This window comes from Rhea pennata, chromosome 25, assembly GCF_028389875.1.
Source record: "Rhea pennata isolate bPtePen1 chromosome 25, bPtePen1.pri, whole genome shotgun sequence".
Lineage (NCBI taxonomy): Eukaryota > Metazoa > Chordata > Aves > Rheiformes > Rheidae > Rhea > Rhea pennata.
In genome coordinates, this window is record NC_084687.1 from 1,347,798 (window position 1) to 1,363,833 (window position 16,036).

The 16,036-nt window shown below is 47.6% G+C and overlaps 1 protein-coding gene across 1 annotated transcript in view; it reads left to right on the plus strand.

Annotated features, from left to right (window-relative positions):
* The window catches only part of LGR6 (leucine rich repeat containing G protein-coupled receptor 6), a 166,713-nt gene extending 160,231 nt beyond the window's left edge, over positions 1-6,482 (plus strand). The window contains exons 19-20 of the mRNA XM_062594778.1: positions 4,560-4,640; positions 5,245-6,482. Coding sequence (XP_062450762.1) covers positions 4,560-4,640; positions 5,245-6,482 — 1,319 coding nt within the window. The remainder of the gene's footprint in view (positions 1-4,559; positions 4,641-5,244) is intronic.
* Positions 6,483-16,036: the final 9,554 nt, after the last annotated feature.

Below are 16,036 nucleotides of genomic sequence, written 5' to 3' on the forward strand. Positions count from 1 at the left end.
TGCCTGCTGGGTAGGAGACACAACTCAAGCATACCTATTTGCCTCTGAGTAATGACCACCCTGGACCTGAAGGAGTGCAGTAGTGCAGGTCTGATTATTCAGCCACCTTCTCATTAGATATTTAAGGTTTTTATTTCTTAAACTTTTTATATACTTTGGATATACTTTTTGGATTAAAATTGGAAGTGCTTAGCAGATATCCCTGCTGCAAGTCTATCCCATGTGGCTAGACTTGATAGCTCATGGGCTCATGGGCTTGTCACATAGCACATCTGCCCTTATTCTCTTTCCTGCCATCCTCCCAAAATTGGTTGCAAAAGGAGGGTAGGCAAAGTGCAAGCATTACCATTGTCATTGGGGTGCTTCCATCACATTCCCAGCATCCCTCTTGAGGATCACTGGCTTGAGGATAGAAAAGCATACACTTATTTAAAAGAATATGTTTGTAATAACAGACCAAAGCTACAGAGGGAGAAAAGGTCACACACCTATGCTTGTCTTTGGCCATAAGTCACAGTCTTACCCAGCCCAGCATCTCCATTAGCTTGTAAAACTGACTAATTAACTGCTGCAACCATTCAATGAGCCCTGGAGAGCCCTTAATACTACACTTTTCCTACTCCTGTCATTCAAGAAGCCCACTAGAGTCTTACAAAAGCAGATGTCCAGGCACCTTGTTCCTTATGTAGCCTAAGCTGGAATGAGCCCTTCTATCTGCCCTGCTTTGATTTATCTGCCAGCATCCTTCTCTGTGACTGAGTGCTGAAATCCAGGTGATATGGGGGGAAATAGGTCATTCATTGTATTCTGTCACACCTTTTTATGAGCACGTCTGTGGTATAACAAAATTAACTGAACATTTCTGAATGTAGGTTATAAGCTGTTTTCTCCAATTTACAACCTTATTAAAACATCATGAATACTAACATATGAGCTCCTGTTTCATCAGCCATAAGGTTATTTTGCTAAAATTTTACAGAGAACATACACATGACAGAGATCTGGGAAAGCTGTGTGTAAGAACACATAGTACAAGCCGCTTTATTAGACTCAGGGGAATGTTTTGGAGATTCATCACTGTGATGTACAGAGAAAATTCTATTCTTCTACCTGATGGACAGCAGTCTCTTGTGAAATGCCATCATTCAGTACTGCACAGAAATACTTGAAGATCTACTGCCCAGGAGCTCCTCTGAAGCCTTCAAGTGCTGCTACAGTACTACCACTATCAAAGAAGGGAGACATTAGTTTCCCTTAGAGGCAAAATCAAATTCTGGTCTCATTACATAGTACTTACAAGTTAGGTTGATATTACTATATCTTGGATTTTTAGCTAAACAGAGATGGAACAGATACACCACATGTAGGAACTGAGATGAGTAAACTAGCTGGATTTATGTCTTCAGACAAATCAAACTCTCAGGGCTTAGATGCCCACTGCTTGAAATGATACTCAGATTCCCCTGCCTTCCTTGGTGCTGACATTTGTTAAGAATTCTTTTCATTGTCAGAATCTAATAGTTTGGCCACAAAAATAAAAACAATTCTCTGAAAGTAATATCTGTTTATAAACCAGGAATTTAACATTTCAGTAAAACATCTTAAATCTAAAATTCTGAACTGAGCTAAAATAGCAGCATTCAACCTGGTGTCCAGTAAAGGTCTGACAGATTAAGGTTTAAGGGATCCAGTTTAAGCACCAGGGAGCATAAAAAGTGGCTATGTCTCAGAAGGGACAAATGATAGTAAGGCAGGAAGGTTAGTATCCTCACCAACAGTCACAGTCCCACTGTATCGGAGCAAGATGAACAGAGCAGGTGTGGCAACACTGATCAAGCTCAGCCAACAGTTCATATCACCAGGCAAGTACACAGAAAAGAAGCAGGTCTGTTGGTCAGGCCAACAAGCCAAGTCTGTAAGTCAGGGTCAGGATCAGGAAGGCACAAGATCGGGCACACTTGTACCTGCAACATAGCTTAGGCCGGGACCAAATGCAAGAGCCTGAGCTTAAAAACAGCTCTCAAGTGAAGGGGGAGCTGGTTCATGCTAAGGCATCTCATAGCTCCTTGATTCAAGGCCAGAGAGCTATGCTGTCAGCAATGGCCCTTAGCCCAGGCAGCCAAACCCATAGGATAGGATATGCATACAGGGCCATCACAAGCTGGACCCTATGGCACCAGATAACAGCATGGCCTCTTCTCTTGCCCACAGGCTGACAGCTGACAGGAGAAAAGCAGCACTGCTCGTTGCTGGGCAGCAGCCCATGTCCTAACTCTGAGGGAAAGAGGAATTACGGGTAAACCCCCGAATAGGGTCGGCCTTGTATGAGGCAGATGATACAGAAGGGGAAGAAGCATCCAGTCCCACATTTTTCATTCTCTTTCTCTTCTCCAGCAGTTCTCCTCCTCTTCCTCCCACATTGGCATTCATGCAGCTTGATGGAGACCATTTGTCACTGAATGGGTTAAGCGTTTTTTCTCTCTTTTTTTTTTCCCACGAGGCCTCAGAAACTGGAGGTGTCTTAACAGAATTCTAACAAATATAGTCTAACTCAAAAACAATGCAGTCTGCCTTACTAGAATAAAATAGAAGTTTTCATTTCTCTACAGTTCCCCAGCTGAGAGAAGTACCAATTTCCAGCAAAGGAAATTTTCTGCTTTGAATCCTGCTGTGCTGGCCAAGGACTGTTCTACAATTCACAGCCAGCTTGTTAGCCCAGGCAAAACAAAAGATCACTGCCTTCACCTCATGCAAATATTTAACTTATACCTAAAACCAGCCTTTGTGCATTCTGGCCTGTTGAAGAGAAAAGAAATGGGGGCAGATTGCATTTTAACTTTACCAGGGGTTGGGTGGCAGGGGGCACAGAAAGTGTAAATCTCTGCATTGATTTGAGTACTGTGACTATACATCACAACTTCTGTACTGTGGAGGGAAAATACACTGGAGATTTATGAGACTATAAAATACAGAAAGGAAATATTTTTCCATCCCACTGTTAGTGTTTTCTTGCCAGACTCCAGAGCAGCAGCAATATTCCAACTTTTATACAGACAGTTTTTAAAAATGACATTTTTTTCCAAAGCTCACTGAAATTGAGAAAGCCACAACGCTTGTCAGGAGGCAGTAAAGATAGAACATTATTTGTCATCATTCTTTAATCAAATAATCCCAGTCTTATTTTCAAACATAGGTACAAAGCAAACCTCATGAGAAGGACCATTTCTAAGTCTACTAGGCATGTAAATCATGCTGGAGTTAGTCACATCTTCAGCACCTTAACACCATAAAAACTTGCTTTTCTGGCCAGAGTGTTTGGAGCTGTCACAGACTGTGCACACTCATTGCTGTGCACCAGGGTACCAACATCCATCCTCATCATCCGAGGGAGAGTTCATTCCACAGCCACAGATCTGGTCTAAGCTCTCTGGCTATCAAGCTGTAGCAAGCAGAAAACACAGCCTCTCTCCTTCCTTTCACCTGCAGAAAAATCTCCAGAGTTCCCCCGTGGGAGCAGAATGCCATGCTGGTGGCATGGGTAGGGATGGTGCAGCAGCACAGCACCTGTCCTCACTGTGCCATTCCCAGCGCTGTGAATCAGCAGTGGTTTGAGAAGGGCAACAGGTAACAAAGCAGAAAAGCATGTCTTGGATTAGACTAAAAGGATGCCATTTGCTTTGGTGATGACCTCCACCATTTGGCCCACAGACGGAAAACACATGGAAAATACAGCTGAGGTCTTGGCCCCATTCTCTTCCAGCAGCTTCTCCCCCAGCCAAAGAGTCTCTGTCTCCCCCTTCAGAGAGCCCAAGCCTAGCTCAGAGTGCAGCTGCCAGAGGCTGGGCTGTGAGCGTGGTGCAGTCTGGTTCACAATTGCATAGATCGCAAGGATCCAGAACCTGCTTGCATGGAAGATCAGTCTGTCACTGAGCAAAACCAGGACTGGGAACCTCCAGGGTTAAAAAAAAAAGGCATCACAGTCCCTAAAAATCATAAGATATAAAATAAACCAGTAAATGCTGGGGGCGGAGGTTGTCTTTTTGCTTCTGAGTCATTTGGTGGTGGTACTGGCTGCTGATGAAGAATTTTTACTGAAGCAGAGGTTAAGAGCTCTCTTAGAACAAAGCTCCAAAGTCCTTGTTGATGAGCTAATATCGGACATGTCCTTCCCAGAGAGCTTCCATCTACAGGATGCATTTAAAGGCTTTGTTTTCTGTAACCACATAGGCCAGAGTATTTCTTTTTGTAACAAAGCAAGCTCGAAGGAGGGATCAGCAGTCACACAACTCTGGGGCTCTAATAATTCAAATACTGGGAGGAACTTTCTTAAAACAGAGTGACTGACCGTACTGCAATGCATCAGCATTTACAAGACAGCTCCGTGACTTCTCCTTCCATAGTAGTGACTGGAGGGGACAAACTGGACACAGAAGCTACTTAGAACTTGTGGGCTGGGAACTGGCTGGGAAGGTCTTTGTCAAAGGAAACAGGCAGTGAGGAAACCTGATGGCTCTGCTCATTCTCCTCTGAGCACCATTTTTCTGTTGTTTTCTCCCCAGATGACCTAGATGCAGATGACATCCAGTTGGATCTTGAGGAATCAAAGCTGCATCCCTCTATACAGTGCACACCCAGCCCTGGTAAGCAGCCAGGCAAAATCTTTCCTTCAAACACATCTGAGATCCTCTGAGCTTCTCTAAATCCAGAGGCTCCCACAGCCCCTCCTGCAGTGTCTCTCAGATGTGCAGATCACAAGCCTTAATGGGTGGGCTCTGGCCAAGGGGGGGACAAATGAGGAGGACATCTCACCTCTCCCACTCCTTCTCCACACAACACAGCACCACTGCAGCATTCTTCTCCACACAAAGGAGAAGTGGCAATGTTGAGATTTGACCATTTTACATTTTAGGAGCCCTCATAAGTTTGGCCTTTCTCATCTCACATGCTCTCTTCCTACACTGCATGCCTGTCCGAGACAAGTCCTGACATCAGGCTCTAGTCTGCATGCTAGTGTGCACTCCAGTGCAGGGATGAGCACAAGGGGGGCTGGGACAGAGCCAAAAGGTGGCATTAAATGTTACATGCAGATCCTGCTGCAGAAGAGGGCAGACAATGTTGTATACCTCTTTCCAGCCCTTGACATTCAATAAGCATGGAGTTGGTGGGCTGGGACCTGCTCCAAACAGCAGCACTAGAGCAGAGCAGGATATTCTGGGTATAACTTTGGGCTTTGTTTTCCTTCAGGTCCCCTCAAGCCTTGTGATCACTTGTTCGAGAGCTGGATCATCCGCCTGGGAGTCTGGGTCATTGTTCTGGTCTCAGTGCTCTGCAATGGGCTGGTCATTTTGGCTGTCTTTGCCTCTCCCAGTTACCTCTCCCCAGTCAAATTTGTCATTGGCTCCATAGCTGGAGCCAATATGTTGACTGGCATTTACTGCAGTATGCTGGCTTTTGTCGATTCCCTGACCTACGGCCAGTTTGCTAATTATGGTGCCAGGTGGGAGACTGGCGTAGGCTGCAGGGTGACGGGGTTCCTGTCTGTGTTTGCCTCGGAGGCTGCCATCTTTCTGCTGACTCTGGCTGCTGTGCAGTGCAGCATTTCAGTCTCCTGTGTGCGGGGGTATGGGAAGTTACCCTCATTAGGCAAGGTCAAGGCTGCTGCCCTTTGCTGCCTGTTGCTGTCCTCTGTTGCTGCAGCTCTGCCTCTCTTCTCCATTGGAGAATATGGAGCATCTCCTCTCTGCCTCCCGTATCCCATCCCAGATGGGAAACCTGCCACCCTAGGCTTCACTGTGGCCTTAGTGATGACAAACATGCTCTGCTTCCTGACTATCACAGGCACCTACATCCGACTCTACTGCAACCTGCTGAAAGGCGAGTTCAGTGCTGTCTGGGACTGTGCCATGGTTAAGCATGTGGCCTGGCTGATCTTCACCAACTGCCTCCTCTACTGTCCAGTGGCCTTCCTCACCTTCTCCTCCATGCTCAACCTCTTCCTCATCACCCCAGAGGTCATCAGATCCATCCTCCTTGTGGTCCTGCCCTTGCCTGCCTGCCTGAACCCCCTGCTCTACCTGTTGTTCAACCCCCGCTTCAAAGACGATCTCCGCCTGCTGAGGCAGAAGGGCCAGGACAAGGGAAGCTACCCCCAGTCCTGTAGGGTTGACAACATGGAGAAAAGCTCCTATGACTCCACCCAGGCTCTCGTGAACTTCTCTGACATCAACCACATTTTCGAGACGTCTGACTCCCTAGTAGTGCACCCCGTACTTGACAGCTACAGCTTTCCCTCCATGACACTCATTCCCTGCCAGCAAAGGGTGGGCACCAGGGGGAAGGAGAGGAGCTACCCTGAGCATTGCCCCTGTCTCAATGACAATGAGGTTCTGATCACTTCAGAAAGCCGAGATCCAGCCAGCAGCAGCCTCCGGATAGCCTTCTTCTCCTCCCCGCCCACACCACCCTACACATCTCACTTATAAACCTCCTCTGAGTAGCCGTGCAGAACAGCCCCACACCACACACAGATGGCCAGCCCCAATTCTCGGTGGCCAGCAAGGTGACAGCAGGCTGCTTCATGTAAAGCACCGACACAACCCATCCACCCTCATCCCCCATCATATAAGCCTTGGCAACAGGCACCACACTGCCAGCTGCCACTCGCCTGGAAGGGCTCTAACTGAGCTCCAGCTACTCAGAGCAGGCCATGGCAGGAAATAAACCTCCCATGTGAGTGCTTCCTCTGCTAGTGATTGCATGGGAGAGAGCCCCATCAGCTCAGGAAATGCATTAGGGAGGCCCTGCTCCTAATAATCCTGTAGCATCACAAGCTGAGAAGAGCCCTGAGCTGAAAGCAGAAGCCTGCAGCAAAGCCAAGCATGTCTTATCAAGGGAGAGACATCTTAGCAAGCAAAAGCCATTGCTCTCTAGCAAAAATGGGTGGAAATGGCCTGCCGCAATGCCAATGCCTCAGGCCTTGCCCCTTGGAGCCCTCTGCTGGCCCCACTGACCCCAGGAAATAGGCTTGTGTCTGACCCATGCCATTGACAGGAAGAGCAAAGGAAGTGGATTAAAAAGCAGCATATTCATGTGTGCACCTGAGGTTTGGAATGCCTCCATTTTGGGAGGCTCTTGTTTGCCCACCAGGAGCCACATGAGTTAGGCAGGACCCACACTTTCAGCTGATGTCAGAAGCGGAATGCTCAGCCCCTCTTTCAGTCCAGTCCACAGTGTCTAACAAGAGGATCTCTAACCCTAAGGCAGTCAAATCCGAAACATCCCTTAGAGAAATGACTCTACATGTCTTGCTGAGATAATGCAGCAACTCCTGGCCAGTGCCCCCAAGGGAACACAGAACTCTCTCCCACCTTGTTCATTCCCTTCAAGGGGTGGTTTTGCACACTGGAACACACCACGGGGCACTTCTGCCTGTACCACCTGGCTTCTGGACAGGTATAATGAAAACAAGACTTGGATCACTCACTGTCCCCAAACTTCACTCCTAGAAGAGGTTTTCAGTTTTTGGTTACACGTTCCCCATGCAGAATAGTCAGCTTGGGGACTGTGTTTGCCATCCCATATTTTGAGGGCAGCTCATGCAGGAGGGAATAGAGGCCAGCCATGTGTGCCGATGGCATCAGGAGGACACAGGCCACTGGAGAGAGCCCCAAATTCACTCCCTGCAGCTCAGGGATCTCCCAAATCCATCTACTCTACCACAGTCTCTCCCACTGCCATCAATGCAGCAGGGAGTCCCTGCAGTCAGAGCTCAGGCCCTGGGCAAAGCTTCAGTTCTGCTGACATTACTGCAGCTATATAAGTCATTCATTCTTGTGAGACAATAAATGAGCCCTATTGCTGACCAGCGTCTGGCTTCTGTCCTCTTGTGTGTGAAAAGCTCCTCTTTGGTTCTTTCAGCAGCTGACTACCTGCTTCTCCCAGTCAAAACAGAGCTACCATGCCTCAGATGCTATCTGCATTCCTTCAGTGAGGACTGAAGAACTGGGCCCCTCATTAAACTCAACATATACAGGGAATGAAGGATGAGACCCTGAGGGCAATGCTGCTTCTGCAGAAGAGCACAATGATGATTACACTGTCACTATCCCTCTCTAGACCCCATGGGCCAGATCCACCTGCTTGCATCCCCTGATTTGCTGCTCTGCTGCATCCTATGTACAGTTCTGTGCACAGAACAGCCGCTGCTGCATGGCAGTTCAGGGACACTGTATAACAGGGTCCCCCATACAAAACAGACTCCCAAACCACAACATACCTTTGCTTCCCTTCTCTGCACATGCCCCCTATAGTCTTATCTCAGGCACAAAGAGAGAAAAACTTGAGAGATCAGCAGGAAATAAGCAGAACGAGAACTTAAGATTACAGAAGATGAAGGACACCTCAGATTTAGTAACAGAATTCAAAGCTCTGCTCTGCAGCCCAGGTGGAGGTTATGAAAAGTAAGTCCTGTTACAATATTTGGATCCTGATCCAGAGTTCTAACATCCTACATATGTTCAAAATCAACTCTCATGCTTGGTCCTTTAAAAATACTGAGCCATTTTGTTCTGTTTCCTCAGGACTGCTTATCTGCAGCTGAATGGGAAAGATTCATATGTGGTTTGAATTGCAGAAATAAAATGTTCCTTCAGAAGTGGGATTACATACCTCCAGCATAAATCATAACGCCATAAGGAAATTCCACATTACAAGACACCCCAAAATTACCTTAAAGCCCACTCAAAAGTCCCAGTGACATTCATAAGATGAGCATCACTGCATGTCACATAACATTGCAACACTGTCTGAAATCCCCTGCACTGCAGCCAAGAGCACTCACGCCACACAGAGGAGCACTTGACAGACAGGTGGCCCAGATGGCTGGAGCTCCTGAGCGCTCTGTGGGCACTGGGCCATGAGGGGAAAGTCACACTATATTATGATAGCAGGAGCTGAGCAGTACTGTGGACAACGAAAACAGGGTGCCACATGGCCGATGTGGCAAGAATTGGGTCCCAAGTTGTCCAAGCTGATACATGGGATTTTTAAAACTTATGGATGTTATGCATACTTCCTATGTGCATAGACATGCTGCCATACCTGGAGAGACTGTGGGATACAGCCAATAGCTCTTGGGATTATGTGAATTGCAGCCCTCATCAAACCTGCCTGTTCCCTATACAGTCTCAGTCAACCTGGGCACAACTTGCTGTGCTGTTGACACGCATGTCTCAGATAGCAATGACCACGGGACAGACCAACTGGCTAACAGCATTACAGATATTCTCCATGGTACTGAATACAGAGGAAGCAGTGATGCTGAGTTCACAGACTGCTAGGTGACTAGCATGGCCAGTTTTCCAGGGCTTGTACCCATCATTTCTGGATCTGGATGAAGAGGGGAGAGAAGATCTGAGAGTGTCTAAGCCAAGAATAGCCTGCAATGCCTAGGACAGGGACAGGATTGATGCAGGCACAGATGATGTTGCACCTTTCCTCCCAAGAGCAATGCCATTTCTTCAAAAAGCTGAGGAAAACTTCACTGTGGGGCTGGGCAAAGATCCTTCAAAGTGTGCAGGCAACCTTCAGCCAGTGTGGAATTTCCTGCTCCTGTCTCACAGATCGACCAATGCCCAATAGCCCCGCTAGTTTTCTCTCTGCCAGAGCCCAGCACAGCCCAGCTGAGCTCTGTGCCCCTCGGCCTATGCATGTCCTGATCATTACCCCCTCATGTCCATAATCCCAAGCCCAGTTCCACCCTGCCTTCTACCTCATTTGTGTCTTCAGGCACATGCCTGCATGCCCTCCAGAGGGACACTGTCCATGTCAAGGATAAATCACAGAGGAGAAGCACTTCCAGGAAAGGAGGGACTAAGAGAGGACCAGGCCTCTCAAAAAGGCATCAAGTCCAGAAAGCAGACTCGCGAAAAAGTGCAGAAGTACTTGACTGCCATTCAGTGTGAAACTCTTTACTGTTGTCAAGGGCCTGCAGGCTGCCACAGCCTCATCCAGGGAAGTACTAGCAAAACAGTCACCCCGAAAGCCAGTGCCTGTCTTATGGCAGTCCAGGGACTGTCTGCCCCAGAGAGAATAGCGCTATCAGGCACAGATCCTGTGCAATGTGCAAGCCAACATCCTCTTTCCTACCCTGCAGAGCCAGCTCTCACCAGGCTCAGAGCTCTTCCTCACGGTACTTCTGCACAGGTCAGTCTCCTTGCTTAACTGCATGCAAGCTTGTCACAGAGAAGGGATGAGAACTGCTGCCCCTGCATTCCTGGGGCCCCTCAGAGCCATTCCAAACAAAAGCACCCTGAAGCACTCTCTTGGCTGTGGCTCCAACAAGAATACTGACAGGAAAGGGGGAGCCTAAACACAGAGAATGTTCTGGCCTGACCTGTAAAGGCACCAAAGAAACAGTGAGTGTAGATGGATCTGCAGAGGTGCTGGGAGCAGAACCTGGCATCTTATCCTCTACCGTTGCAGGCCATAAATTCAGAGTACAAACCCTCTGGCAAGTGCTCATTAAAGCGCCTTTCATCACATCTGTAATACAATGTACACATGGCTTCCCATCCTGTGAAACACTAAATTCAATAATTAACAAAAATAGAAACAAAAGCAGCCCTACACCCCTACATCTCTCTGCTTAGCAGTTCTTTTGTCCTTTACCAGTGCCAGGCTGAATATCTTTTTTTCAGACAGCTTAGCCCTTTGCCAGTTATGAGGTAACTGAGTGTAAGCCTGCTGGTCCATTCCCATAGGTAACACCACCAGCCTGGACTACACAGTCCCATGGGCTTCAGCTCCAGCAGTCAGCCTGAACTATGTAGATCATTGCTGGCCAACCAACAGAAGTGTGAGATGACTACAGCAAGCCCATGACAGCTATGAGGAGGAAAGGTCTTGTTCCCTATCCTCCAGCAGCAAGGACTGAGGAGGCTGTTTTTCTCCTGCCTCCTGGACTAAGCTTTGGAAGTGAAATAACACACTGGATAGCCTTCTGGATGATCTTCATGGATGCCAAATGTTATCATAGCCCTTTCAATAGCATCCAGATGTCCTTGAGGCATTATGAGCTCTTTTCACTGGAGACAGGGCTCCCCTGGATTCAGCCTTAATCTGTGAGTCTGTGAGGACAAGGCTTGCTCCCTGCTGATCTGGAAGGCTGCTCTGGTGGGCTGGAAAGGCATACCAGGCTTACATGCAGTCTCTGACCTCTGTAGCTGATGCCATCAAGCAAATGGCACATGGACTGTGGGAAGCTACATTCCCAAGCAGAGTGTGCTTTTGGGAATGCAATTAAGAGGTAAGAGAGAAATTTAAATCTGCCTCCCACCTCCTGCCCTCCCTCCATCCCAGTAAGATTGCGGCTGGCTAGAAGAGGCCTGGTAGTCAGAGAGCCTCAGACAGCAGCCTGTGAGTTGAACTTCTTGGCTGGATAAATGGAACTGGGATGTGAAAGTCACCATGGCAGAGCTGCAGCTCTGTGTGATAGACTGTGCTGCTAATCTCCACTCAGCTGGTGGCCCCCTCTGACACACAAAGGGTTGCCAGGACCTGATGGTGGCATGGTTTGTAGGCACTGCCTGCTGTATACTAAGAATGAGGGCACAGAGGTGTTCAGTCGTGTTGTAGGGGAGGAGAACCAGGCCAAACTGCCTCGTAGGATATATTTTGGCTGATGCAGAGTATTCCAGGCAGAGGCTCTCTGGGTAGCTGGATGACTTGCAGAGCTGCTCTGGATGCCATTATGAGGGCTGGGCACCTTTGAGGTTTCCCCTGCACGTCAGCAAGGCACTGTCAGGACACCCTGAAAGGGATGGACAGCATGCTTGACTAAAAGTTTGGCCCTGAGGGACCCGGAAGCATTGTCTAACAGGACAATGTGGGGATAGTTTGTAGGCCCTCTCAGATGTCATTTTTTTCATTTGTCCAGCCCTTACGGATGAAGATGTGCAACTCCTCTGAAACAAAGCCAGTGAAGCAAGCACCCTACAGTATTATGTTTTCAGTCTCATTGTTTTTTCCATCAATGTTGGGATTTCTGGAAGCATGAGCCACAATTTGGAACACACGGGATGACAGTGCTGCCACAGCCATAGGAATGCAAACAATGAGAGGCAGGCTTTGCATGGGATGGCAATATCTGGGACTGGCCAAGGAGGTTGGAAAAAGCAGAGACATTCTGGAGAATGAAAGCTCTTCTTCTGGACAGAAAGATACCTCACAATAGCTCTGGCAGCTGACCTCAGCAGTTTCAGGTTAAATCTTAAGGTATCAAAGGATTAATGTCTCTTTCCTACTCTCCAGCAACACAAAACCATATTTATGTTTTCAGATCATCATACCAAATATATCCTGTGATCTATTACTGCTCAAGACCTGACTGAGAACTTCCAGGCTATCCCATTAACAGAACGCATGCTGGTCTGATGCCTGTGCACCACTGAAAAGAGTCTGCCACATCCTCTTTACATTCTCTCTTCAGAATCTTATACACATTAATAAGAGCCCCCTCTGCCTTCTCTTCTCCAGGCTAAACAGGCCCAGCTCTCACAGCCTTTCGTTGTATGAGAGATGCTCTGGTCCCTTAGTCATCTTAGTAGCCCTCTGCTGAGCTCACTAAACTAGCTCCATGTCTCTCTCGTACTGGGGAGCCCAGAACTGGACACAGAACTCGACATCTGGCATCACCAGGGCTGAGGAGAGGAGGAGGATCACCTCCCTCGACCTGCTGGCGACACTGTTCCTAATACACCCCAGGATACCATTGGCCTTCTTGGCCACAAGGGCACATTGCTGGCTCACAGTCAATCTGTCATCCACCAGCACTCCTAGGTCTTTCTCTGCAGAGCTGCTCTCCAGAAGGTCGGCCCCCAGCTTGTACTAGTGCGTAGGGTTATTTTTCCCTAGGTGCAGGACTCTGCACTTGCCCTTGCTGAACCTGAGGAGGTTCCTCTCCACCCAACTCTCCAGCCTGTCCAGGTCTCTTTGAATGTCAGCACAGCCCTTAGGTGTATCAGCCACTCCTCCCAGTTCTGTATCAGCAAATGCATGTAGCATTGCTGAGAGTGCACTCTGTCCCCTCATCCAGGTCGTTGATGAATAAGTTGAACAAGATCGGACCCAGTATTGACCCCTGGGTTACATTGATCACATCCCTCTGAGCTCTGCCATTCAGTGTGTCAAAGGGATGGGGACAAACTCTTTTCAGTTGTCCCATGTGACAGGACAAGAGCCAATGGGCAAAAATTGAACCACAGGAAGTTCCGCCTAAATGTGAGGAGGATTTTTTTCCCTGTGAGGGTGACAGAGCACTGGAACCAGTTGCCCAGACAGGTTGTGGAGTCTCCTTCTCTGGAGATATTCAAAGCCCGCCTGCATGCAACCCTGTCTAACGTGCTATAGGTGACCCTGCTTGAGCAGGGATGTTGGACTAGATGATCTCCAGAGGTCCCTTCCAACCTTACTGATTCCATGATTCTATGATACAATTTTCAGTCTACCTCACCATCTGCTCATCTTCACTCCTTCTCTACTAGGTAAATGCCACACTGCTTTCATGCAGTGGAAGGCTGGCTGTCCTACCAGCACTTACAGCCTTCAATCATTAGTCTGAAATTCGGGTGTTCTAGGAATGAAGTCAAAGCCACAAATCAGTCTGAAATCTACCTTGCCTCCAGCTCTACCCCTGCTTCTTATATCCAGAGGAGGAAGAGCCACTACTTTGAAAGGTGATATGCAGTGACATGGTGTGGAGGAGGCAGGCTTGCAAGGAGCTAAGGAGTTAAAGACTTGTTCTGATTTCTCTGGGAATGCCATCTTGCTCTTCTGCAGTGGCTCCAGTATTCTCAAAAGTATTCTGCTGGGAGATTTCTTGGGCTTTGGATGAAAGAGGGGAGGCACAGGGTCTGTCCAGCCATGTTTCAGAGTATTTCAGTAAACTCAAGATCCTTTTAAAGCAGCAGTGCCCGCTTAGGCTTGGCACTTTCTTTTGTGGACAGTAGGTGTGGATGTAAGGATGCAGACACCACTCTATACCAGAATGGCTCCAGCTAAAGCACTCTCTGTCCTTCAAACAGCGGATGCTAGTGGAGATGGCTTCTGCTGTGTCTGCTTCCTGCACAATGGGCTTGCCAATTCCCTCATGCCAGTGCCATGGAGGTCTTGAAATGCTCCACAGTGCTGGTTGTTCTATAGGAATTAGGACTAAGTGCATCTCTGAGAGTTCTCAGAGATCAGCCTTCTTCTGGTTTTCAGTTAGGTTAATTTGCTTCACAACAAGGATGGAGAGAGTGCACTGCATTAGCTACCTGTGGAGAGCATTGCTCCCAAGCAGCAGATGCTGTCTCATTCCCTCCAGAAGTGATTAATAGGAGCTCAGGTGCTTCCCCGAACAGCCTGAGGGGAAAAACAAAGCACTGATTTCTTGATTAGCAGACACACTGGCAAAAGTCAGACTGCGCTGTGCTGAATTCCAACCTGGAGGAGCATTTTTATCCTCCCTTTTTGGCTTCCAGTGCCACAAGCTATTCATGATAGTAAGTCCATTTAAGTCAGACTTATCAGTATGATGTCTGACATCTCTCCTTCATTGCATCCCACCATGAGAGGGTATCTGCACTTAAACCCACCCATGGGATTTTGTATAAAATTCTCTTTCTTGACAAGTGCTTCCAAATCATCATCTCTTCTCCCTCTTTATTCTGCAGATAAGCTTCTTCTATATGCTCAAAGGCTGTCTGTCATTTGTCTTCTAAATTATAATAATATTACTCTCAAATACCATACTTAGGTATATTAGTTGTCCTACTGGTGGGTAAGATACTGTCAGGCATAGTCTACTTTTATAGATTAACATTCTCATAATTATTCTTAACATTCATTCCGCACTATTTCAAATGTACATCAGGAATAAGCCTCTGCAGAATCAATAAAAGATTCTACATAGGCTGCTCTGCATTTCTGTACTCTGTAGATGTTTCTGCATGTATATTTGACTTCAGACAGGTAAACACACATACACACGCATAGATGTGCAGTAGCCACACATGCGTGTACACTATGTACTTATTTCTTTGTAAAAAATCTCATCCCCAAAATCCCTCTCCTCCAATCCTGAACTATGCCTTGCACATTGTCCTGAGAGAGCAAGGAAATTGTTTTCTATTGCAGTATGTAAAGCTGGGCTTATTCATAGCCTTAATGTAGAGCAGTAATCAAGCCTTCCAAGTGCAGAAAGAAAGGAATTAGGGACTTTTCTACAGCATCCAACACTGTTAGAGAGGACACAGAACTGTATTAGCATGACAATCCTAACTCATGTTCTTTCCAGAACTGTTGTTTCTGTCAGCTAGGTCAATCCATGCCTTGTCTTTCTTTTGACAAAATGTTGGAATTGTTCTGTTACCCACAGTGGCTCAGTAAACACAGTTCCATCTACCAGGCCTGGCATTCGGCACTGCAAACTACCTAACCCCAGTGACAGCAATCTCATTTACACCTATGCACTGATATGTAAGGGGAGTTACATTGGTGGAATTTCAATGGTAGGAAACCAGAAGAAACAGGAATCATAGAATCATGGAATCAGTAAGGTTGGAAGGGACCTCTGGAGATCATCTAGTCCAACCCCCCTGCTCAAGCAGGGTCACCTACAGCATCTTAGACAGGGTTGCATCCAGGCGGGCTTTGAATATCTCCAGAGAAGGAGACTCCACAACCCGTCTGGGCAACCTGTTCCAGTGCCCTGTCATTCTCACAGAGAAGAAATTCCTCCCCTCATTCAGGCAGAACTTCCTGTGCTTCAATTTCTGCCCATTGGCTCTTGTCCTGTCACATGGCACTACTGAAAAGAGTTTGTCCCCATCCCCTTGACACCCTACCTTCAGGTACTTAAACACATTGATAAGATCCCCCCTCAGTCTTCTCTTCCACAGGCTAAGCAGACCCAGCTCTCACAGTCGTTCCTCATAGGGCAGATGCTCTAGTCCTCTGATCATCCTCATAGCCCTACGCTGGACTCTCTCCAGTAGCT